The following is a 25,743-nucleotide window of genomic DNA, read 5'->3' on the forward strand; positions in this document are numbered from 1 at the left end:
TTACTGAAAAGGTAGTTTCCTTATGCCCAGCCCTACAGGTAGACAAAAAAATGAAGGAAGTATTAAAAAATGGTTTTTTATCTGTTTCTTTTCTGAATTTTCCTTACCAAGCTATGCATTACCTAAAATAAAGAGCTTTAGTCTTCTTACAGGTCTGCAGCAGCAATTCTAAAGGGCTGTACCAGACCAATGTAATCCTAAATTCTGTGTATAGTACACCACAAAAGTGATTGTTACTTCTCTGCATTTCTTCTGCTAAAGACTAACCTGCTCTTAAAGTTCCTGTTGTATGCACACTGTGAAACATGGATTTCCTTTATGTTACTTCCTTTGTTTCATTGTCCATTTTCCCCTGTGCCATGACTCTGTATTTTAATGTCTTGAGTGGCCATGGCTTCTTCCTTTGCCTTGGAATTTCTCCTCTTTATAACCTGATGTTTGAACATGATCAGAACGCTCCACCTTGGCTTCAGTTAGAACCTTATAAAATACTGGTTTGACTTTTCTTAAATTTATCATCCATGTTTATATCTCTTCTCCACAGCTCTACTAAATGCTGGGTTTCATCACAAAAACTCTGTTGCCTAGCAGTGTTCTATGAAGGATGCACATTTCTTCCATCAGTTCTTCAGATAAATGAACAGTGTTACTGAAGTTGAGAACATAGCTTCCTGTTTGAATTTTTCCTTAATTCAATTCATGTTGTTAAACATATCCTCCCTCTTCCTATCTCTATTTTTTTTAATGCTTCCTACAGAACATGCATTTTTTTATTCCCTTCAGACTCTGCCCACTGCTAACCACAAGCACTTGATTCTCTAATTCTTCCCTTTAAGATTAATTGTCCAATATCACTGCAGTTCTGACTCCAATAGGCAATGGTCGGTTACAGTCACATAAAAATTAAAGACCACATATCTGGTATAAGTCTATCTTGTATCAGCTCTGCAGCCCTGAATATTTTTTTTCAATCTTCCTTTGCTAGACTGAAGACTTTCTTTTTCTTAGATATCTAAACTTGAGTTGCCCTTCAATCTACTCTCTGAAAATCTCAAACTGTTCTCTGGAACAGTGTATTTTCAAATCTTTCTCCTAAGTCAAATGCTTTTTACTTCCATCAATCTCCTTCTTGGATTCTGGGTATTAGAGCTACATAAGAGTATTCTAAGAGCAATCAAATCATGCCAAGTGGAAGAAAATGTACTCCTTTGCTGCTGCTGTATGGCCCCCAGTTTATACATTCAAGGACTGCACTAGTGTTTTTCACAATGGCAATGGGAGTTCATGCTCAGCTCATTACCTACTAGGACTCTCATTTTTCTTCAGAGTCTCTGGTTCCCAGGAGACAGCCATTCAGCCTCGCTCAACATGAACTTGAGCAATGTATTGGTTTTCATTATGATGTAATGATTTCCTCATTAAAAACACTGTGAGGTCATAATGATCTATACTTCTCAATCAGTCTCTGGTGGATGATTGAAAGCTTAGAGTAGCTGTCAATGACTGAAGATATCCTCTTGCACTGGCTGGGATTTTTTACGTTGCCACTAATTTTTAAAAAATGATTGAAAGATTTTACCTCTAAAACAAACAGCAAAAAGACTGTCATATATTTCATAGTATATCCAAACAGAATAGATGTGGAAGGTGTAAACCATTATCTTGGGGAAAAAAATAATTTTATCATTCATGTGAGGGATCAACTGAAAAATTAATTTCATGGTACGTGAGATTCTGAGCTAGTGAAAATGATTAAGTGGTACTTATATGCACCAATTTAACCTTAAGGCATGAATTGACACATTGAATCTACACTGTGTTCCATGTGTCAGTGCTTAGCTCCAACCCAATACCAAGTAAAACTGATGATGATGAAGATAATTTTTGGAATTTAATCTCCTAAGTACATTTTAATACAAGCAATCACTCTTGCATAGGGGCACACAACAAAAATGAGTGGATGTGCTTGTAAGGCTTCTAGATACTTTCAGGTTACAGAGCCTTTCTTGTAATCCCATGACTCTGCCCCTTCCACTCCTTACAAAATCCAGCCGCTCAAGTAAGGAACAAACCTGATTCACCTATCACATGTGTCTACCTTGCTAACATCTGGCTCCACCATTCTTCTGTTCCCTAACTTTCCAATGAGGGAAATCTATTTAACAGATTATGACAGGAACAAAGGCAAGGAAAGTAAAGTAAAAGGATGCATTAGGAGAAAGCTGAAGAATCAACTCACTCGACATTCACAATATAAAGGGATGTGGAAGTATGTCCCAAATTTCTCATGACTCTTGAAAACTTTTAGTAAGGACATTATCAGGAAAACCTTTACCTAGGCCAGTAAAGACAGACAAGAGAGACTGTTAGGTAAAAATCCATCCTGAAACAGACAATTGCAAACAACTGGGGAGAGAATTCAAACTTCCAGGGTAGGATATATGGCTGATAGAAACCCAAGACATCTATTTCTTGCATTTTAGTAACACCTATATAGAATGGTACACAGAGGTGTTATTGCATAGTCTATCAGAATACTAAATCATAAAATACTAAAGGTAATATGCAGCTACATCTTCCATTGCAATTTTTTCCCTGCAAGTTCAAAACACAAAAGAATCTCTCACCATAGTGAGGTCTATATATTCAAGACTAGAACTAGTAACATTTTTACCACCATACCCAGGAGGTCTTGAATTTTCATTGAATTCAGTGGAAATAAGCACATGCATAAAATGGTTAGTACATCACTTTCATAGTTAATACTGGTAGTTACTAATGAGTCATTCATGGCCCGCTCCACTGAACAAGCCTAAGAGCACTCACCCAGTTGCAGCCCAAACCAGTTTTCTGTGACAATCTGTGAGAAAAATCAGACTGCCAGAGCTGAGATGTTACCTCTTGTCTACATATGAATAATTATTCCCAAAGCAGTGAATCTTTTGGGGTGAGATTTTTGGTGAAAATATATTATGCAACAAAACCATGTATTATCCACAGAACTTTACGTAGAAGAGAAGGTTCAAGAACCCAGTATAGCTTAAATAAATGAGCAGATCACACTGCATTCAATGAAGACATTCCTGTGAGCACAAAAGGTAATCCTATTACGAAAGTATTTGTTGAGCTTTTCCAGGTTTCAAACAGTGTCTTTATTCAGGAAATTTTTGGGGAAAAAACTGCAAACCCAGTTTTATTTTCTGTAAAATAATAAGGTAAGATTCAATGCACAAGGAAAGTTTGAACAAATCACAGGGAAGGTGAAGAAAAATAAGCTACCTATCACATGAAAACCATAAAGTAAAAATTACAGGATGGTATCTTCCAGAGTTTACTGTAATTTACATGCAAGCCTATTCTATTACTGTATTGTACTAGCAGATAGAAATATATTAGATATGCTTATAGATATGTGTACTATCTCTATTTGTAACATTACAAGAACATGCTAATTTTTGTGATACAGGTTCTTTCTTTTAATATAGAAATATACTTCGTAGGATTTCTAAATGATACAGCAATTTAAATCGTGTTGATTGCAAGTATATTCTATGAACTTCATGTAGTTCTCACAGTTTTTTCTACGTATTTTTCTAGAATTTACCTGTCTCTAAGATATTTCATTTTGACAGCAGTATAATACAGCTCTCATAGTTCTAGTTCATGCCAACTGTTCTCTTTAATTTATGAATGAGTCTCATTTCCTACATACAATGTACTTCAACTGTTGTTCATCAATAATTCAACAGGTCTACTGTAATTTTTCTTCAGAGATCAATAGAAATGTAAAAGGTATTTTGCTTTATTTTTGTTTTGTAATGACAACACAGTTTCATGATAAATATATTTTACAGTGTAGTTCTGTTAACAACTGATTTCAGGAAGCTGCAAGTTTTCAATGTGGCAAACTATTAAAAAAATAAATTTTTTGAGTACATGCATTTTAAAAGGGCAGTTATTTTCATGTTTACCATTTGGAAATTCCTCAATTTATTTCCAAGTCAAGTTCTCTGACAGAGGAGAAAGCAGAAATTTGAGAACTGTTTTGTATCAGCAGCAACACTGAATCAGTACTACCAGAGGAAAAATTAAATAGGGATTTCCCCATTTAGTAACCAAAATCTTTGAACAAACTTATTTAAGTAGTTGATCATGTATTTAAGTAGTTGATCATTCATTCCAAGCAGAATTTTGGACTAGGACTTGAAAGAGGTGAATTCTAGTCTCACAGAGTCACATAGCATTGTCTGTCTCTGTCTCCAGACTTTTCAAGTGTGACATCACAGCCCAATTTCCAATTTATTAGGCTCAGCAAAGCTCTAATAAAACTGCAATACTGCAGAACCTATTCTCCTCAATGCTGTCAATTCAAAGCCTTCAAAAGCTACAGGTAGGGTCCAGAAATTGAACCTAAATGTCATAAAATTAAAAGTCTGAATTACATTGCAGACAATTTTTCCTACCTACAGATAATGTTGCTGTTCAGGTTTGGAACACTGTGGTGAGTCTAGGAAGAATGGCTTTCTTTCAAGAATACACAGACTGAGGATGTGTTTTGAGTTTTGAATTACCCGCTGTGCCTGCAAAGAGGTCTCTTCAAGGCATGCATACATGGCGATAACAGCAGTGTGACCTTAGAAGAAAAAACCACAGAATTTATACCCAATCAAATTTTGAGAAGACTTTAGTCCTCATACTGGCACATAGTTTAGTTCAATTACCAGATAACCCTCTGCTCTCTTAGACTCTATTTGCAAACCCTGGAAAGGTCAGGCTGTATATCCTACTTCATCATACCTTTATCCCTTCTGGTTTACCTTTTCACTTCTGCTGTATTTTAAGAAAAACTAGTATAGCAAATTTGCTGCTTTGATTTTTAAGTATTTTTGAGCAACTGCCTTTACTTCTTTTTTAGTATTGTGCCCAAAGATTACAGTTTGGCAAATTAACCAAGACTATTTTTATTCAAAGCAGTTAGGAAAGGATAACCTGTATGCTTCTAAAGGAGGAGAGGGGGAAGATCACATTTCTCCTGATGTTTCTGGGAACAAACTTTTCCTAAACAGCTTCACAGAATTCTTTCATTGTGTCATTACATTCTGTGCCAAAGGTGGAGGGCTGCAGAAATGATTTTGCACGGAGATTGGCAAAAGTGTTGAATAGGGTATATTTAGCTTTATATTTTATTTTTAAGATGGATACAAGTAAAATTTTCCAGACTTAAGTGTCCTGTAAGAATGGAAAGGGACACTGTTGAACAGAGCAGAAACAAATTCTATTCTTATTAGACTATTTTTTGCCTATTAAAATATGGGATCATTACAGCAGCTTTTTTTTTTTTTTCCTGCTTCTATATGTGAAAGTTATAATTCCTGCATATACTGCTGACGTAGTAGTAAAACCTCTTACACAATTTATCTGTAAACACTACCATATTTAGGCTTAAATTAAAGTCTTCAAAATTTTAATTCTTCTAAAACCTTTTACAAAATTTTATCAGTCAGATATTCTGTAGGTATGATTAGTATTACCTGATGTACATAATGAAAAATACCTTTCCATGCTACTGTAGAAAAAAAACCCCACCACTTAATTAGAAAAGACGACACTGATTGCAGAAGCTTTTCTTATAAACTTAATTAAAAAAAGCACAAATGCTCTGAAGTGTTTCTATGAAAGAGGAGTCAAAAAGATAAAACCAGAACACCGGTAAAAGTGTTTTGAGAAAACAACTCGATTGTCTAAGAGAATTTCTAACTGGACAATGTTTATATAGGAAGCCTCCAAAAACTGTCAAAACAATTACACATTTGCTGTAATCAACAAAAATTAGGAAGTTCCAAAAGCAGTTTTAGCTTACTGCAAGGTAATTAAAAAAGCATTCAGTTTATAATTTCAAGCTTATTCCTAAAATTTACTTTAAGGAAACCACAGTCATACTAAAATTGTTATGTAAATAGCAATACATCTTTAAACATGACTGAAAACACTCTTCATGAAAACCAGTCTAAGTGAGATCTTTGTGTAATTAACACTTAAATCAGTAATTTACAGTGCATATAAATTCAGAAAATATGTACCAGAAAAAAAATCCTAGGCTGAGTTACGGCTAATATGAGCAGAGGCTTCTTGGGGGGGCGCGGGGGGGAAGCAAGCTACTTTTCTTCCCAATTCAGCAAAAATATAGTTATATATCTGCAGGAATGCATCTGAACCTTCACATTATTCTCTCCAAATGATCTGTCAGCATTTGACTGGTTGACTTGTTACCGTTCTTTGAGATTCAGGTTTCCTGCTGAGGTAGACTTACACAGGCACTTTGCAAATGTCTACAGCATTCCATTAAAAAATGCACCTTTTCCTGTGACATCACCTGAGAAACACTGGAGAACTGATGTAAAAGATCCTGCGGTACTTTTCAGCAGTGGACCTGTGAGTGGCCTTGACATGAATAAGATAAGCACTAATGACTTCACCTGCTTAAGATTTTTATTTCTTATTCAATATACTTTGAACTTTTGCAATGAGAATGATACCTACAGCATAAAACTAATGATAATTACTGTGCTGTATGCAATAAATACAGTTGTCTTATAAGCAGTCAGTGATAAAAATGAATAGAGGGGCAGAATAAATCTTAGAAAAAAAATTTCCTGAATTTTTCCAACAATACCTTTCAGACATTTCTCAAAGAAACTAAGAAAATGCTAAATCCCTTCACTTCTACATTAAGTACCAGCTCCAGCTGTGATTTTTATACACTTCATAGCAAAATGGAACTACTGTACTTCTTTACAGACAGTCTTGACTCAGTGGTAATGTGAATCCTTGGAGAATGCAAGCTTTGACTCACATGTGCAGTCATTTTTTCAGAAATATGCAAAGAATTGCTTTTGCAGAAACAAAACAAAGCAAGAAATCTACATTACTGCTAAGTGTTTATAAGGCCAAACAAAAGAAAGTATTTCAGCATTCTGAACTCCTACAAGCAGAAAGACAAATATATACATACATACATGGCTGTGTGGATCTTCAAGAAAAATACACAAAACCACACATGTAGATACATTCTGAAAATCAAGAGATGCTAGACAGTCCTTAGGCTGTACAAGCTGTAAAATCTATCTCAAAATGAACATCTGGAACATTACATCTTAAAACTAGAGTCGACCTTCTAGCACTAGATTCCTTGGGGATTATAATGAAGAACTGACTGCAAAAACTTCTGCCCTTGTCTACTAATGGATTTATTTTCTTAGCTAAATTCACGCAACATGGCATCTCATCCAAGCCATGATGTTAATGTTTACAGTTGCTACAATGCCATACTTACCTTAGGGCAGCATCACCAGTTCACTGTTATTATAAGATTACTCAGAACTTAATGATTATATATGGAAGCTTATTTTTATATATTAGTCATTCTGACACTCCTGAAGCGTTAAAAAGTCTCCCTAAAGCCAGAGATTGTCTCAATCTTTCAGTCTTTCATGGTTTGTTCACCTGTTTTTTACCTTCTACGTGTTCAAGAAAATTCTAAAATCTAAAATAACAGAAGCATTGAGAAGTATTCTTGCTAGTGAAAAAGTTATTTCCAAAAATTGTAATTTCCCTTGCAATATTTTAAAACTTCACTTCTAGGTAGTATTTCTTATAAAAAAAACCCCACAAACACAAACACAAAACCCCCACACAAATGTGTGCTTTACAACCATTTGATCTGTCTGAATCATGGTTCTCTCTCTAAAATGTGCATGTACCCTGCAGTGACGGTTTAGGTTCTTTACCTCCTTAATTTTCACTTGGCAAGTAGCCCAAGCCTCTGCTTTAAATTTCCCACTTGGTAGCACTAGTATGGCACCTGAAGAGTAATTAGTTGTAAGAAAGGGAATTTGAATTGTTTGCTGAGAAGGAAAAAAAATGTGCATGCCTAATAAAGATTTTTCCTTGAGTAACTGCAAGACCATTTATTTATTTTTGCTTAGAATGCACCACCCTTTAAATAGACCAGTGACCAATTTTTTTAAACTTTCCAGAAACACTGAGTGAAATAAAACTGGTTTGGTGTAAAGACAATGCTGTATCACTTCTAGTCAGTCTTTTACATTACAGCAGCACTTATCTTGACATGAATTCTGCCTTTTTTTTTTCTTTTTTTTTTTTAAAGTTTCCTGATAATGGCCTTTTTTATTTTATTCCTCACATTGCACTTGTATGGACACCTAAGGTGTAGTCTTCTAGGAAGGCAAATCATGAAGATGTCTGAGCAAGCAGAATATTTTACCTAAATCACACATATAACTCTCTGTGAAGTTTATACTGTCCATGAAACTTTACATTATGATACTGTTTGTGAGATAGGCAGTTCTCCATTGGTTCCAATGACCTTGGAAACTATTTTTGAACAACTCATTACATATATATAGTTATGCAAAATGAGTAACAGAAATTAGGTTTTCTCTCCTCTAGAAATTAGCAGTTCCCCAGCCCTAAGAAAGTGAAAAGTGCTGCTCCTGATACTGCTTCTGCCTTCTGTGTGAAGACAGAAATGCAGAGAAGTTTGAGGGGGAGGGGATTTGATTTCTTTTTTAATGTCTGCCTCCTTCCAGCAAGTCCATCTGTTGTAGCACTATAATTCTGGAAGCAGGATGTGTGTGTGACCAACAGGAGACAATTACTGCAAAAGTGTTTGTTGATTCAGCTCTATAAAGGGCAGGCCAATCACTACAGTATGAATAGAAAAGAATTCCAGCTGAGGAGCTGCATATAGATTAACACAAAATACATATATATAAATGAGAATGGGGAAAACCAGAAAGGAGTAATGGTATGGGAAAGGATTAAGTAGGAATGAAGACTGAAGCAGAGAAGAAAGCTAGCATCTTTGGGGCTGTTAACCAAATAGTTTACAAGTCTCTGTTTTCATAAATCTTGTTCTCTAGCTTTTCACCTTGACAAAGAGATGGGATTAAATAGATACAGAACTGGTCTGAGCCCCCTTTAGAAGAAAACTCCAGTTGCCTTGATCGCTCCACCCTTGGGGCCCGTGCAGATAGTCTGTTTCTCCAGAAGTGCCTGTTCTTCACAGTGGAACGGGTGGTGGTCACGTGGACTGACCAGGTAGTCAGGCAAGTTCTTAGCCCACAGGCTAAAAGTGAAACTTCCCTCACCCACTTAATGCAGGTAAAACGTCAGCATGAAGACCACTTCTTTTTCAGAAGGATTAATGAACTGGGTTGATACAACAGTAAATCAGTCCTCAATATAATTTATACATTGATTCAGTATCTCATATAAAGCATGCTGGTGTATGACATTTCATAATTTTGATCAAAACATATTAAGAGACAGGAATTAATGATATCAAAATTTCACAGCATTACAACAGAATTAAGCTGAACGTTGTAAGACACCATAACGAAAAGTACTTTACCTCTATGGTCAGTTTACTAGTTTGAAGTCTCTGATCAGCCAAATGTAGCTGAGCTGTTAGTTTTTCATTGGTTTCTTTAAATCCCTTCACAGAAGACGCTGCTGTCTTTTTTTCATTCTGTAAAATAGCTATCTGCTGCTGCAATGACTTGATTCTTTCCTGCAGTAGAGTAACACGGTAGCCTGGTTTCTGGACAATGATATTTCTTCTTTTTGTTCTGTTCACTAAACATAAAACAGCATGTTATTAAACTGAAAGATCGTTGCAAATAAAATGATTTCTAATTTATCTTTGGCCCTTCAAAACAATGTTCTTTCTAGCCTCTACAATATTTCTCAGGAAGCAAACTGGTAAATTAATTCAGTTAACCTGTAAGTGCTCTCTCTATGTTATTAATTTTCTGAAGTGCCAATGCTGCAAACTCAACAAGGACTTGGAAGTTAAATGTGTCTCATTTCTGATTGGTATTACCACTGTCTTGTTAACAGATATTTTTTTTAAGGTCTAAGACAAAATACAGTTACTTTTGTTTCATTGGCTGTGTTGGCTACATGGGACAAACAACAACAGGCAGTGAAAAGCCTATTTCATTGATTAGATTCAATAGGTAGGACCTAGTAGAAAGAGAGTATATTTTAACTGCATTGAAAAGATGCTGTTTGCTGGTCTCTTTTTATATGACAATTTCAACTTAAAATAATGAGCTAAATCTTTGAAAATACGGTTGTGGAAATTTAAACAAGCAAATCCTACAAAAGTATATAAGTGGGTTTATGTAATATACAAGAGGTTTTGGAATATCAGGCAGGAATGCTTTGTCAATCCTACTTATGAAGCTGCCAAAAATATATGATATTCCTACCTTTGCTTAGAATTGTTGGATAAGATGTTGTAAGATAGCAGATCTTTCTCCTTTTGGAATGCAACCTCTCTGTGTCTTCATTCTGTGAATGGTGTTAAATAAAAAACAGAAGTACAAAGCTAGCAACCACAATACTCCAAAGTTTTGCAGTCTGAACTGAAACAACAAAAATTACTTCAAATAATACACAAAACTCTAAATAATTTTGATTTGAAAATCAGTCTTACATCAACCAGCAAAGAGTACAAACTTCTATCTTTCCCACCAAATGTAGAAGAAATAACAAACTGTTATAGGTAAACCACAACCCTTTCCAAAGAATCCCAGAGAAAAATGAAGTGTCTGTTAATGCCTACACTTTGATAGGTTCTGGAACATTTGATTTTTTTAGATATGCATTTACTTTTAGGGAAAAAAGATGCTATGTATTACTTGAAAACTTACAATATCCTAATTATCAAGATTATTTAAATGAAAATAAAAAGGAGTAACAGTCTTACTAGTTCAAAAGGATGAAGATCAGATTAGACACTGAGCTGTAACTGGAAAATGCATGAATATATATGAACATGCAAATACAACTCCTGTGTTTGTACAGGGTTTAACAAAAGTCAGCTGCATGCCTTTTAAATACCTGATTTGAAAAATCAGCTATTGCCAGAACGTATCAAATGTTCAATGAAGGAAGCAGAGGCTAAAGAAGAATGCTCCTTGCAGTATGTTAAATGATAATGTCTGGAGCATGGCTTACTCCAAAATCAAAATACTGTTTCCCTAGCTCTTAAATACTCAGTGTGTTTTGAAATGCTTTTGTTCTGGAATTCTGCAACATTAATCCAATTCTTAAAGTCTTCATTTTGCGATTTCTATGTGATAACACACATGTTTCTGGAAATATTCGTAATTAACATAGCTGTTCATCGAATTTAAAAGAGTAAACAGCATCAGATTATCTATTAACTGCACTGAAGAAATTACTGACATTGCAGGATAGCTTTTTTGAATTCTAGGTTTATACAATCACCACAAAATCCAAAGGACAGGGAAACAGGATAGGCTAGAAAAAAAAATATAACTGCCACTTTTTCAGGCTAAAATGAAAGCAAAACAAAGGAGATCAAGCTTTTGTAGGTCTGTCTCCTTCGAGTAGTCTCTTAATTATTGACTCAAAGTCAACAGTGGAAACCAGTACTAAGTCCCTATCTGTATGTCCAGAGGATCTTACACTCACTGAAGATACGTAATTGCATGATCAATGCTAGTCTGCAATAGTGATTATGTTACAGGGAACGGAGCTGTTGGCAGATGATGAGCAAACAATCCATGCCTGCAACGAAAAGCTGGAGATCTCCACTCTGCACCACAGCTCTGATAAATACTTGAGTTGTAAGAGAGTGCCAGTAACTCTCCTGATACTTCACAGGGTATTACATATTTATAACACAAAAGGCAAAACTGAGAAAGTCCTTGTGTCATAAATGATCTCCTCTCCAACCCCAGGCATAGCTCAGGTTTGGAAGATTTCTCTACCCTCTTTTTGTATGAGAATACCATGACCCAGCTGGATTGGCCTTAAAACCTCAGGAGGGATTTAACACTTGTGTTAAAACTGGTGCTCCCAATTGTCAATACTAAACCTTTTTGCAATACTATCTTCTCTACTCACAAACCATGTTTTCAGGTGCTTTTCCTGCAACAGGGGGCTCCTGCTGAGGCATATATACCTGCTTAGAGCTCTTGGGATGCTTCTCGTGTAGGCTCGCAGTCCACCAATCTGTTACGTATGTGTATCAGAATATACCTGTGTTGGCCTTTTCCAGAAAGAGAGAGTAAATGCTATATAGGCAAACAGGAGAGGCTGGCTGTGCCTGCACTATGAAGCAAGAGAGACCACAGCCTCCTGGATTCCCTGCCTTGTATATCTTCACTTAGGAGCAGCAGGAGATAACAGGAGTAGCACACTCTGTCAGATTTTCACATATATCATGTGCACCTGCTCATACTGTGTATTCTGTACCAAAAGATGGTTGCAGAAGAATTTCCCTTTTTTTCACCTTTTCTGCCAGAAAAATAGATCTTTTGATGGAAACACACAATCAAGAATATTTAACATGACCAGAGAGTTTGTATTTGCTTTAAAATTTTAGAGACTATGAAAATATAATCTGTTTTCAAACTTCACTGTATCACCATATATAACAGAATTTCAAACTAGTTTTCTAACAGAGGCAAGTTGTTCAGTGTTTCAGTATTCTGCTTCTTGAACTAAGAAACAACAATATCTGCTTGCGTTTTAAATTCCATGAAGTGATTTATTTGGCCAAACGCAGATGGGAAAAAGTATTAGACAGTGTTCAAAAGTCCAAAAATGAGTCATCTGTTACAGATTGTACAGAGCCTCTAAAGACCTGGGAAACAACCAGCTGGACCTCTTCTGTGAGAAAACAGCATATAGATGTTAGGAATGAGATGAGGGGTTCAAATCCCAGACAATGAATGTAAATGGGCTAAGAAGAAGCTAAAAGCAAACTTTCCTCTAGATAGAATCTCCTGGACAGAGCAGAGCCAAAAGCATCTTTCTAAGATGGAGACAACTCCTTCTGCACACACCAAATGAACCGAGAGGTGTTCATGCTTGATTAATCAGCACACCATTTGGCTAGAGGGGAGGAGGGGATGTTGCTGTTTCCTTGTTATGGGTTAGGTCACCCTGTTCTGTATGGCTTTGCTGATTGAGAAATAATTTAATGTGATGTTTGCAGCATTCTTTGTCTGGCCTGTGAGACAGCAGGACTAGCTTACAGCAGCTTTACACGTTTTAATCAGCTTTTGCACTCCTGACAGTCCCTGCAAATACGTTTGCAGGCTAATTGTTCAGAAAATATTCTAAATTATAATGAAACCATCCATTGAATATCTGGAAGCAGATTTTCTTTTCAGGTTACAACAAGAGTCAAATTAATTAAGAGGAGAACAGCAGCGATAATATGAACAATTAAACTTCAACACTCTGCACAGGAGAACAAAACAAGTTCTGTTACACACCTTTTTATTACACTGCTGGTTTTTGCCTTGTAAATGATCAATGTTGCAGTGCTTTTGACCATGTTGTATTTGCTTTTTTCCCTGTTGTTTAATTCTATCTGGCAGTGGATCAATGTTTTGCATTGTCTTCATAATCACTGTTTCCAAACTTTCAGAAGTTGGTATTTCAGAGTCACTAAAACAGCACATTCAGGAAAACAGAATGCAGTAAAACTAAAAGTTAAAAAGTTCCAAACAGCCAATGCTTGATCACATCAAAAATAACACATGCAAGAAAGAAGAGTAATATAAAATCCAAAGAGTACTAAGTTGATCTATTCAACAGATGCTTACAAATATGATGAAGAAGAAATCTCTGAAATTATCAGGTTCTATTCTCTCAAATGGAATCTCACTCCACAATGCATGGTCTGAGACTTCAACTGCTTCTTAAAGGACAGCTTTTCTTACCGTCTAACAAAAGTGACAGACATGAAAAACTACCTGAGAGTACTTCTGGTCTGTGAATGGCTCACAAAGTCATACTATGTTTCTACTTCCCTTCACTTTCACATTTGGTAACAAAAGAAACAAAAGCACAGTACTTCACTCAATAACATTTTGTTTCAATTGAACTTTATTTGTAGTGTCAACTGAGACAAACTCAAAAATCACACTGCAGTGAAATCTCTGCCTAGCACCCCTCTGGAGTGCTTTTAAATTCTGCAAGCTTGGCAGTCCTTCTGAAATTCATGGTCACACAGAGAAACTGGACCTGAAACTTCCATTCTACTTTGAATTTTTCCCTTAACTTGCACTCAATGTGCTCTTAATTTCCAGTTTTTCACTGCCTTGCCCCAAACTATCATTTCTTTTCAGATATTTAGTGAAGTCATCTTAAAACATGAAATCTTGGATATGTCATTTTCTATAACATAGAAATAACCATTTGTGCAATTGGATTTGTGAACGAATCCCTCAACAGAAGGTAATTTTGATTTGTAACTTCTTAAACCAAGACACTTAAGGTGGCACAACTGAGTTCCAATTAAGTTGCACCACCATAGAAATCAACAGTTTAGAGATGGAGGCTACTTACCCTGAGAAATGGCCACTAATTGAAGAGTTCATACAGAAACGTGTTTATACTATCCAAAACATGTCCTGACACATTGGTATGTCTTACCGACTGATAAGTACAGAAATCAGAGTAATGGTTTAAAGGTGCTGCAGTAGCACAGAGGTATTTCTAACTGTATATGAGTTTCCCTCACTTGAATGCTTTCAAGGAATGTTCTGTTTAGAAAATGGAAGGCTTGAATCTAGAAACTCAGAGAAAATATTTATTAACATGTAGAAGAGGGAACTAAATGAAGGTATTTCCCTAACTTGTTGAGAATCACACCTTGAAATATCACCTTCCAAAATGTTCACTATTCTACAGCAAGAATCCTCTAACCTGATACTTGTACAATTATTGGAAGCTGTATTTATGGCCAGCTGCGACAACTGAAGCCTTACAATTACTCTCCACTTCATGTCAAATTAAAAATTGCAGTGACAATTTGTTTGCTCAATTTTGTTCTTAAAAAGCAAAACACAGTAAATTAAAAAAGAAAGCTCACTAATTGCAACAGAAAAACATATGTTTTCTGTAAAATCAGATCTGCAGTATTAAACAGAAAAACAAACAAGCTTTACATTAATGATAGCAACTGACCAATTACATAGTTCTTAATTTGTTTTCTCTCTCAAGATACCATGTTCAGGAGCCCCTTGTTTTGCATGGGGAGAAGCAGGAAAAGGGCTTCATTTGCCACTGTTGATCTGCTCCATATGACATATAAAGCTAACAAGAAGCTTATGAAGATAATTCCATTTACCTCACTGTCTTGTCACCTTCTCTGTATTTTGGGTAAACATGGGCTTGAGAAATTTCTTTGCATGTCTCTTAGGACAAAGTATTGAAAAGGTGTGACACCCATTTACCTAGTGGTTTACTGCTGCCTTCCCAAGTACGTGTGGACAAATAGAAGCAGAAGCAAAAATTCTAAACATTTATGAAGCTTGCCAGTGCAATTTTCTGAGGGCCTTGTGAGTCATGACTGGGACTCTATGCAGTAACAATTACCTTTAAAGAACTGATTTTTAACCATCATTCAATTAAAGTTAGTACAATGACAGTGCATAAAACATACATGAAATAATTAGTGTGGATGGTTCTTAATTTAAAGGATGTTAAACAGCTTGTAGACATCTGCTAGCAAGCTGAAATGGGTCATTCAAAATTTATCTAACTAAATTAAGGGGAAAAAATGTTTCTCCTCCCGGGTCGGCATGTCACAAGATAACTAAACCGACTTAGTAGGCTTGCCTGGGAATCCTTAGCTGTCAGTGGTGAATATGCAAAGGGCCAGCAAATTAAATCAACCTGCCAAACTGTCAATTTCAAGCCTCATGACTGCATGAAAATAGCATCACTGGAAGAAATCAAGCATTGCCTTCTTTTGGGTTTCCTGGCACCTATTCAAATACTCATGCAGTTGTGGCTAATTTTGCATGCAAATTTCAGTCAATAAGCTCAGAACAAGACCTCCCAAGATATTTCAAAGGATCTGACAGTATTTTTTTTGAATACCAAATCAACAGTAGTTGAAATTCAATCTCCATTTGCTAGTGTTTTACATATGCACAGTGTCCCCTCTACAGGGCTAAGTTAATGAGAGCCGTACCTGCTTTCACTTACATCCTCCCAGCCGTCCTTACTGAAGTTCTCAAATACATTACTCATAACCTTGATGGACTGTTTGAGAAAAGCTCCATGATGTCCCAAAGAGCTCTTTTTCTTGGCTGTTTTTAATTTAACCTTGGTGCCTGTTATCTTGCAATTACATTGCCCAGAGGCTGCCACTGCTTTGGTTTCATCCAGCGAAGACTTCAGCTCCTGCACTTGACTCAGCAAATCTTCACTTTCATTTCTCAACCTGTTAGCTTCTGCCACTTGCCTCTTCAAAGATGCAGCTTCTTTTTCCTGCTCATCAAGAGCTAACTGAAGTTCTGCTTTGTCTTTTTTTATTTCACAAATCCTCTTAAGTAGAGTTTCCAGATCTCTTTCTCTTGTGTCTGCATCTTCCTTTTGCACTTTTAAAGATGCTTTCAAATAATTTTTCTCCTTCAGTAAGTCTTTATTTACTTCTTTCTGTTTCTTTAATTCCCCTTCAATAGCTTTGAATGTTCTTTCTAGTTGATGTACCTAACAAAAGCGATTTTAGCATTCATAGTATTTTAGCCTCTCAGTACAAAAAAACCCTATGGTTTCAAATGTATTTATTATATGACAATAATATTACATTAAGCACAAGGACAAAAGCAATCTATAGTCCTTAAGTTAAAAATAATTCTAATGTAGTGCAGATGAAAACATTTTAGCTGCAATAATACAGCTGTTGAACAAAGGGCAGATGGTAAAAGAACTTAAAATTCCAGGCAAAGTGACACAGAAGTTTAAGTATGTTAATGAACCTTCCTGATGCATCTTGAGCTCATTACTGATTTGGTTATGGTTATACATACTAATTGAATTTAAAAAACACATTTTCAGATAGAATTTTTTTTTGTAATACTGACAATTTTGCCCTACCTATTTAAATCAACAAGTTTTTTCACGTGTTGTAAGTTCACAAATTAAATATTAATTTGATCTTGCAAAACACTCCAAACCAACCAACCAAGCTCAGCACCTGAGAGTATGAAGGCTGAAATGTATTTTCTACTCACAGAAAGGGACAATTTACCCTGTTTCAATGAATCTGCTTTGTAAACTCATATGTAGTTTAAAGCAGCATATTCTACCTATATATGATGCATATGCTTTGTTTGTACAGTCCTCCAAGGCTTACACATAATCAAGGCCATTAACAATACAATGATTCTCAATGTTCTTCTCGAATATTTGCTTAAAGTTACAAGCAAAGCCCACAATTTCCAGAAATAAGGTGCAATTTTAATTTCAGCAGATACTAAAATGAACATCTAGTCTGTGAGACTTCCCCAGAAGCTTGCAAAGGGCATCAGAGTGAGTTTGGCGCTCAGTAACCACTTAGTCATTTTTGAGAAATATTTTTGGTTGGTTTTTACAAGGTCCATGCCCGCTCTTTCAACAGGGCCGTGGGTAGAAAAGACTGTTTTTCAAGGAGCTATAGAGAATGCACGTAGCAACTTCAGCTACTCACCTTCTAAAATACTGGCCAATTCCATCACTTTGTAGCAATATGAAACATCAAAACTTGCTTTGACATTGAAATAATTGAAACCATAGTATTTCTCAATAAACGCTATATGCTTTTCCAAGGACATTTTGCCAATGCATTAAAATTATTTTAAAACTTATGGAATGATTTACAAAGTTGGTACTAGAGATTTGATTCAGATAAATGAGAGGTCTTAGTGTACAGAGGCAAGAACTGCTCAAATTTCATATGCATTTGTGAATTTGATATTGCATTTGCGAGTTTGATAGTTTTAATAAGCATGCCTATCCATTGCTGTCTTCCTTTCATGGAAATTGTAGCACTCCCACAACTAAAAGGGATTGCCTTATGGCTACACACAGTTATTGTGTGAAATTAGAAACAAACAGTATTTTTCCAAATGCTTCAATGAAACCAAGGTTTATGACTAAAATCCCCAATGAAAAGGGGCTGGACCAGTACCTTTCTTCAGCCACCTTCCTGAACTGAGATTCTGCTACTATTTTCTCAGTTCTTTAAAGCAAGTTTTTGCACTCACTATGCTTAAAGTCATGGATGACAGCTGGAAGGAAACAAACAATGAATAGCTTCTACACCTGTCCCTAAGGTACCATCATAACTCTGTATATCCATAGAGATAAAAATTATGTAGTACCTGGCAAACAAAATTATAGTTCTGAAATATAGATGATAAGCAAGCATAAACTGTGTGACAATTCAGATGGTAGCATTCATATTATTTCAATTACTCACTCTACCTTAAGATAAATGAATGTGAGCACTTCCTATTCTGTGTGTTATTATTTTAACATGATGTTTGTCATTCAGTAATAACGAGATGACAGCCTTCATTGCCTGACCATATGGCAAGTGCTACAAGTATATGCAATCACATCATCTGCTGTAAATTACCATACTTCCTACAAGTTAATTCACAAATAAAAAATAAATAGACATACCCGAACTGACATTCAAAGTTATAGATTTGTGTTTATTCAATTTAAGCATGCTTTTAAAGATTTATAAGTAATTAAACAAATATTGTTTTGCAAAATGACAAACAAAAGGCATGATACTGTCTGAAGGATGTCTTTTCTTTGCAGCAAACAAAACATATGGTAAAATACAAGTGAGCCCTCTTAAGTGAACACCTGTTAACATACTGAACTACTTGTGTATATTACAAATATCAATACAAATAACAACTAGTTAAGAACATCTTGTTATGGTATGAAGTAAAACATGTAGAATGTTGAGCAGTAATAATTAAATACTCATCATGTTTGCTAAGTCAAAGAACACTAAATGGATACGGTACTATCTGTGAAGAGTGATAAACCCACGTATATAGAAAACATTTGCACATGCAACATTGTGCCAAAATTTAAATACAGCAAAAGGTGGATTTATCACTATTATGTATCAATTTTATTCCATAGCAAGAGCTCTGTGGAGATTAACCCTGATATCATCTAAAGTTAAATACTAAGGAAAAGAAATGAAGGTTTCTGAACTTAGCAGTGGTAAAATGCTAAGTGTTTGTTACTTCCAATTTAGATAATTTGTTAATTTTTAATATTATATCTCTAAACATTCTTTTCATCTTTTCTGACATTAACGGTGTTTATCTCACAGGATGCATTCACAGCTACTTCACTAGAATTAATTTCTGACACAATTTTGGAAATCTGTATTTTTGAAATAGAAAAAAAAAATCATGGCCTAAATTAATAAGTACTGGCTTTTATATATATATATATATATGTATGGTTCTTACATTAAAATGTAGATCTATATGCTGGAGTTGGTATCTTACCTTCTGTAATGTCTGATGTGAAACTTCTTTCATATTCCCCTTTGGAGCACTGTTCTTGACCCCATCATCTTCACTAACTTTAAAAAGTGGCTCTGTCAGAAAATAAATAATACATCTGTATCAGAGAATAAATAAACTACATCATGACACCTAGTATTTCAATAAAACAATACCTAGACATCTTAAGGAAATGCATTCTTTACTTCTGCAATTATTCATAATGTAGTCTATTTTCTCAGTAAGCCTTGTGGTCAGTTTCTAAAGAGTGACCTCTTTTCAAAGTGTTCTGTCACATAATTATGAATCTTTGTAGCATCACAGTATGTTTTTCTCAGAGTACAAGCTTTTCAAAGGTACAATAGATCTGCAGGTTAAAGACGCTGTACTTTCATTCCAATTTTTATTCTTTTATATACTATTCCCTCTGTGCCTTAAAAGCAGAATTCACTAGCTTTTTATCTACACAGTCGCTACCAGTTTTGTTCTCTAGGTCTTGTCCCCTGCTAGGAGGATCAGAGTGACTGGTGAACAAAGCAAACAGTAACAGAACCAGGATGGATGAAAACTTTAAACTCCTATTTTTGTTAAGTGAAAGATCATGTACTTCACCAGATAAATCACACAAATCACTCCACTGTAATACTGTGAATTCATAACAATTAGAAATTGATAGAACTAATGAGAGCAAACATGACTCTAAGCATTACCACTCTGAGACAGCTGTGCACTTTAGGTACTAAAAATCCCACAAAAAATACAAGTTAACAATCAGATCTATTCATAGAGAATAATGTAAAGAAAAAGTTTAGAAGTACTAGTACATACAGTAAATCAGAAGTAATGTGTTCTGTTAAGATTTGAACCAAGAGCTTAGCATTCACAAATTGCCCACTGCTCACAGAAATGAGCAATTACATACTTCAGAAGGACTTTTTCTTAGAATATGGAATACTACGTTCAAGAACAAAAAATCCCAACATTTCAAAAACACCACAATATTCACATTTCTTTTTGTGCACTTCTTCCCCCCAAATTAACTTAAAGAATTAATCTTAAGGGATAAATGTCTGTGCTACATGGTGGTCTCCTTTAGAAGTATCATTTCAAACTACAAGCAGACACTGCAGGTCACTTAAAAATTTTTGATTTATAAACAAAGCAACTGTAGAAGAAAACAGTGTTACTCTCTGTAGATTCACAATCCTCTTGATATAAACAGTGACTAACAAGTTTGTTAGAGTGAATTAGACCTTTCTTTTGTCTTTGGAACATGTCATGGCCAATTAATACTTCTGTATACATGAAATAAATGGAACACTATTCTAAAGATAATAAAAGCTGAAAAAGGTAAAACTATGCATCTGGGGAATATGTACCTTTACCTTGATATTAATATGTTAGTTCCCATGTTATTTCAGACTACAGTCCCCCAGCACAGTGGTACTGCATACATTTACAACATTCTTTAAGTAACACACAAAGATAATATGAACATGCTTTTCATCTTTTTCTAAATATTCACTCATTTGAATGTCAGCTGTAGCTTTTATATCAGCATTTACTTTACTCCACTGAAAAGAAAAATTATTTCCCATAGTTAAAGAAACTGATCAAAGCACACAAGGTGTTATGTTTATTATGTGGATATATTAAAATACAATTGAAAACTCTATAAATAAACATATTATATGCAGAGAATATAGTACAGCCAAACAGATACAAAAGACTATACACATGTTCAGTATTATCACGGAAATCACAAGCAACTTATATTAAAGAAAAGTCAAAGGTCACTGATACATAACCCTTTCTACTGAGCAGAAAAATAAATGGCTTATCCAGCCCTCTTCTTCCCTCCTCCCTTTTAATTGTTATGTAATTGTTCACAGGAATTGGTTAGGGAGACAGTGAAATAGCGTTGCCTGTAACTGTCTGTCTGTCTACGATAGCAGAAAGATTTATCCTATCAGTCTACTCAGCAAGACATACGCTCTACCCACCATACTCCTACGTAAAAAAATACCAAGCTCTCTCTCAAGGAACAAGCCCACAGGTCACAAACCCCACTATCTTCAGTGATCAAATTACCATGGTCTCACACAAGTATACTTACATCCCACTGAGAAAACATAGTTAACTGCCAGCTTTAGAACATAACACTTAATTCCTAATTAATAGTCACCAAATCTGATGATAAGTTAGCTCAACACTGCTGCCAAAACGGTACTTGAACTGTGATACTACACTTCACTATTATTATTTCCAGGAAGCCTTCTTACACAGAGAAAAAACTACCAGTTTCAAAAGAACCAGAGCTGTGTATTAGGCACTCATAGAGTACCTACGAGAACCACAAAAAGAACGACATTTCTGCCTCTGGTATGCACCAGGTGAAGGATTCCCCCAACAGACAGGACACGCTGCGGTACAGAAAGCCACTGTGTGGTACTGACTCCAGTGGTAGCCACGCATGCTCCCAAAGATGTGCCAAGTCTGAAACAGCTGGTGGGAAAAACCACTGTGAAGACCAGAAGAAAAAAATTCCATTCTCACAGATCAGCTGCGGACATGGTAGGTTCAGAAGCCTCACAATGGAAGAAGCCTTTCAACTTCCTCCTCGAAGAAATAGGGGACCAACATTTCACCTTCTTTTAATAAGGCACTTGCTATTTTTCTGGATAGGATTAGATGGACCCACTTACTTGATTTTGGCAGAAATGGCATGACTGCCTGCCAACACATTCCTTACATTCATAACAAATAGTGACATGAATAGCATGAATAGTGAATTTGGATGTGATGACTGCTGGAAAATAATTGACAATGGCAAAAGAGACACTTTGGGCAAATGAATCAGAATGGAAAGGGATTCAGGAATGGCAGGAGCAGAGTTTCCTTTTCCCCTGACCTCCTTCATCTTTGACCAGCAGGGTTTGAAAAATGATATGGAGGAGCAACAAAGCTATCCAGTACTTCCTCCTGACATACACAATTGGTATCTAATCACGCAAAAGGATAAGGCTCATCTTTTTTAATACAGGGTAACTCACCCACTTCTTTCAGAATTCATCCTTGATGTGAGAATGCCTGACGGAAACAGGTAACCTGCTAAGGTGAAAGTGAATTCCAACTCCATTCATAAGCTGAGTAAATTCACGTCAGGGTTACTTTTAGAAAAGAAAATATACTTACTAAGACCCTGAACAAAGTCTGTTTAGACCGTATCAAGTTTGGATTCTCAGCAAACTACAGGGAACAAACCTGAGGCTGCACTTTTATTTGGAAGAAGGTATTTAATACGCATTTCAGGGCAGAGGGTATACACACTTTCTTACCACATGAGCAAAGATTGCTCACATGCACTTATTTATCTTTCAAGATGGACACGCAGTTTCAGTCACTACAGTGTGATCTTCTAGAAAAAGTCAACTAATTGATAAAAGTATCCACCACACTGAAGTACCCTAGGATTTGCAAGGGGAACAAGGAAATTACTTTTTATAGACTGGTGAGAAACTATTTTTTTTAATACTTCAAGTGGTAAAAGTTTAGAAATGGATGGAATCAGTTGTGTCTTATGTGCTAACAAAAAGTGTTGCTTAATACATATCTTTGGACTTGATTTTGAATCTTGCCAAAAAATTCCTGTCCTAAATGAAACCTAAAACAACAAATGCTGGAAAAGGTAAATAAAATTTGGCTAACACACTTCACTAGTAGTTTAACCCTTAAGTCCCAATATAACAATTAATCATCAGAATAATAACCAAACTAAAAATGTGTATCCACCCACACAGGAGGATGTATTTCAATCTGAGAAGATATTGAAAAAAGAAGGAATAAAAGGCTTAATTGTTAAAGCATTAAACATGTCAAGAACTGGCTGTGTCAGGGATCTGACTGGTTTTTTTTGGAAACGCATGGTTATTGCCCAGCAGGCCCTCAACTCCTTTTCACTGCTGGTTGCCTTTCCACTGCTCTTGGTGCAAAGACTGACTAAATTTGCAAAAAAAAAAAGAGAAGTGATTTTTAAAGTCAATATTTGAAACATTCACTACTTCCCTTCAGCTCTATCTGGGGCTATGAAAGTAACAGATAAGAAGAAACACAAAAGAAAGCAGTAACTTCAATCTTCAGCAGCAGATACTTCCACTTAGTTTTACAGGTACTATAAAACAAATTTAAAATCAAGAGGGGGAAAAAAATCTTAATTTTTTCATTCAAGTGGCCAAGATTACCATAAAAAAACAAAACAAACAAAACAAAAAAACCCCAACACCAAACCCAAAGAAAACTGGGATAAAGAATGGTAAGGTTTTATTGCTGAGAACATGCAGAGTACTTCTCCAAGTCTCCTACTCTGCTCCTTTGCAGAATTCACCCCAAATGTGAAAGCCAGCTGGACTGTAACTATGTTTTCTTGAATACTCCTCCCAGATCCAGGAACAGCAAACAATACAAAGAATCAGAGCAATGATGGAGAGGCAATGGTAATATACTACCTATCTGACTGACAAAGATCCATCTTCACAGAACCATCAACTATTGTAAATTTTGTAAAGATATAAAATAAGGTATCCATGATAATTCTTATAAGAATTCCACCATTTTGATTTACTTTTGAATTCACATACTTTTTGAGACTAATATTAAAAAAAGTCTGAAGGATCATGAAATTTCTGTATCACTGTATTGCAATACTGCAAAAAACATCTCAGATTCTGGAGGAAAGCTTCATAAACATATAAACATGTTTTAGATTTCATGCATATTTTATGCATATAGATAGATATTTAAAACAATTTTATATGTAGTACATACATATCAGTTGCAAACATGTGTATCTATAAAAATTGAAATTGATTTAATAGGCATGTAGATAACTTAAGGGTAAACATACTTTGAAATAAGAATACATATGGCCTTATGCTTACAAAACACATATTCAAGAAAAAGAAATTACCCTTAAGAGAGAAAAAAACCTTAAAATTAGTATTTCTAATGGACTACATACAACCATACAAAATACTATACATTTTTTGTTGCCAACAATTAAACTGGTGTACCGTGAACTTACCCACAGATCGGTGTACTTTCATCTGATCCAATTCTTCTTCAAGATTCAGTCTACAAAAGAAGAAATAAAAATGTAACAACCACAGAACAATCACATACATGCCACTAAAAATGTTTAAAAAAGGAAACCAAACCCATATCGGTATATTACTGGGGAAAACGTTAACACCAAGGAATTAGTTTTAATTTGATGACACTTAGCATATTTCAAACATAAGGAGTCATTTGTACAACAGGTGATTAAAACTTCTATATCTGAACTTACAAAATTCAGATATAATGTTGGTTTTAATATACACTAAGAAGTTTCAGTCATTTTATGTAAGGAAATGCCTGAGATGAAAAGGAGACCAGTAAAGGTGGAATCCTGTTAAGAGGGGAATAAGTATTCAGTCTTAGGGGAAAGCACCAGCCAACCTTGTGCAGATATACCTTACCACTCCTCTTTTTCCAGCGACCATCTGAGAAATACTTGAGAAACTTACTATTATATTTGAGAAAATTATTATTATGCCTCCTATGCTTTTTCAGACCTGATCTACTACTGCATTACTACTATAGTTTGTCCTGTCATATCAACCAGGTAAGGTCTGTACAACAAAATCTCTGAATTACTGGTTTTCATTCCATTAAAATCACATACAAATGCAGTTGTCCGGATTCCAATGCTAAAGTTTCAAAGTCACATTGTGAAATACTAGAATGAATGACATTAATTTAAACAGTTCATTTATACTTGTGTTTTCTGACACGATCTTTAACAATACAGTTGTGCACTAACTTAGCAATAAAGTCCCCACATTTTAACCTAGGATCCTACAGTAAACAGAACACTGGGCAGTCCTTTAACATGCAAACTTTGCTTAAAATATAAACTGATGTCCTGTAGAAATGCATATTATTCTAGCTCCATTCTGAACACCGGATTGCCAATCTTCTCACAGCCATTTCTGCTGTACTCTGAACTGCTGCATGGGAAATTTATGATTTACGAAATCCCTCTGGGATAAGGCACAAAGAAATGGCTGCCAAAATATCTGCTAATGTAAGGAAAGGATTTAAAAAAAAGGTCTTTCAGTATACAACTTATTTAAAGCACATTATATGTTAAATGCATCCCTGACTCAGCTGTAACACACAAAGTAAAGAAAATGAGAAACACGAAAAGTTGAAGTGACTTGATTTGCATGACACATAAAGACTTCAGCTACTTCCAGGATCACTCAGCTGCCCTCACAGGTCGACTTTCTTTGCTCTTCTTTCATTCTCCATGCCCCAGTCA

General features: G+C 35.5%; 1 protein-coding gene across 4 annotated transcripts in view; it reads right to left on the reverse strand.

The window, feature by feature from the left end:
• Nucleotides 1-25,743, reverse strand: part of CNTLN (centlein) — a 197,768-nt gene that overhangs the window by 47,968 nt on the left and 124,057 nt on the right. For all 4 annotated transcript variants that reach the window (XM_055790983.1, XM_055790985.1, XM_055790982.1 and 1 more), the window contains 6 exons: nucleotides 24,463-24,512; nucleotides 19,386-19,477; nucleotides 16,052-16,572; nucleotides 13,341-13,515; nucleotides 10,296-10,377; nucleotides 9,434-9,657 (listed from right to left, as the gene is read on the reverse strand). In XM_055790983.1, the coding sequence (XP_055646958.1) occupies nucleotides 9,434-9,657; nucleotides 10,296-10,377; nucleotides 13,341-13,515; nucleotides 16,052-16,572; nucleotides 19,386-19,477; nucleotides 24,463-24,512 (1,144 nt within the window). The remainder of the gene's footprint in view (nucleotides 1-9,433; nucleotides 9,658-10,295; nucleotides 10,378-13,340; nucleotides 13,516-16,051; nucleotides 16,573-19,385; nucleotides 19,478-24,462; nucleotides 24,513-25,743) is intronic.

This window comes from Falco peregrinus, chromosome Z, assembly GCF_023634155.1.
Source record: "Falco peregrinus isolate bFalPer1 chromosome Z, bFalPer1.pri, whole genome shotgun sequence".
Lineage (NCBI taxonomy): Eukaryota > Metazoa > Chordata > Aves > Falconiformes > Falconidae > Falco > Falco peregrinus.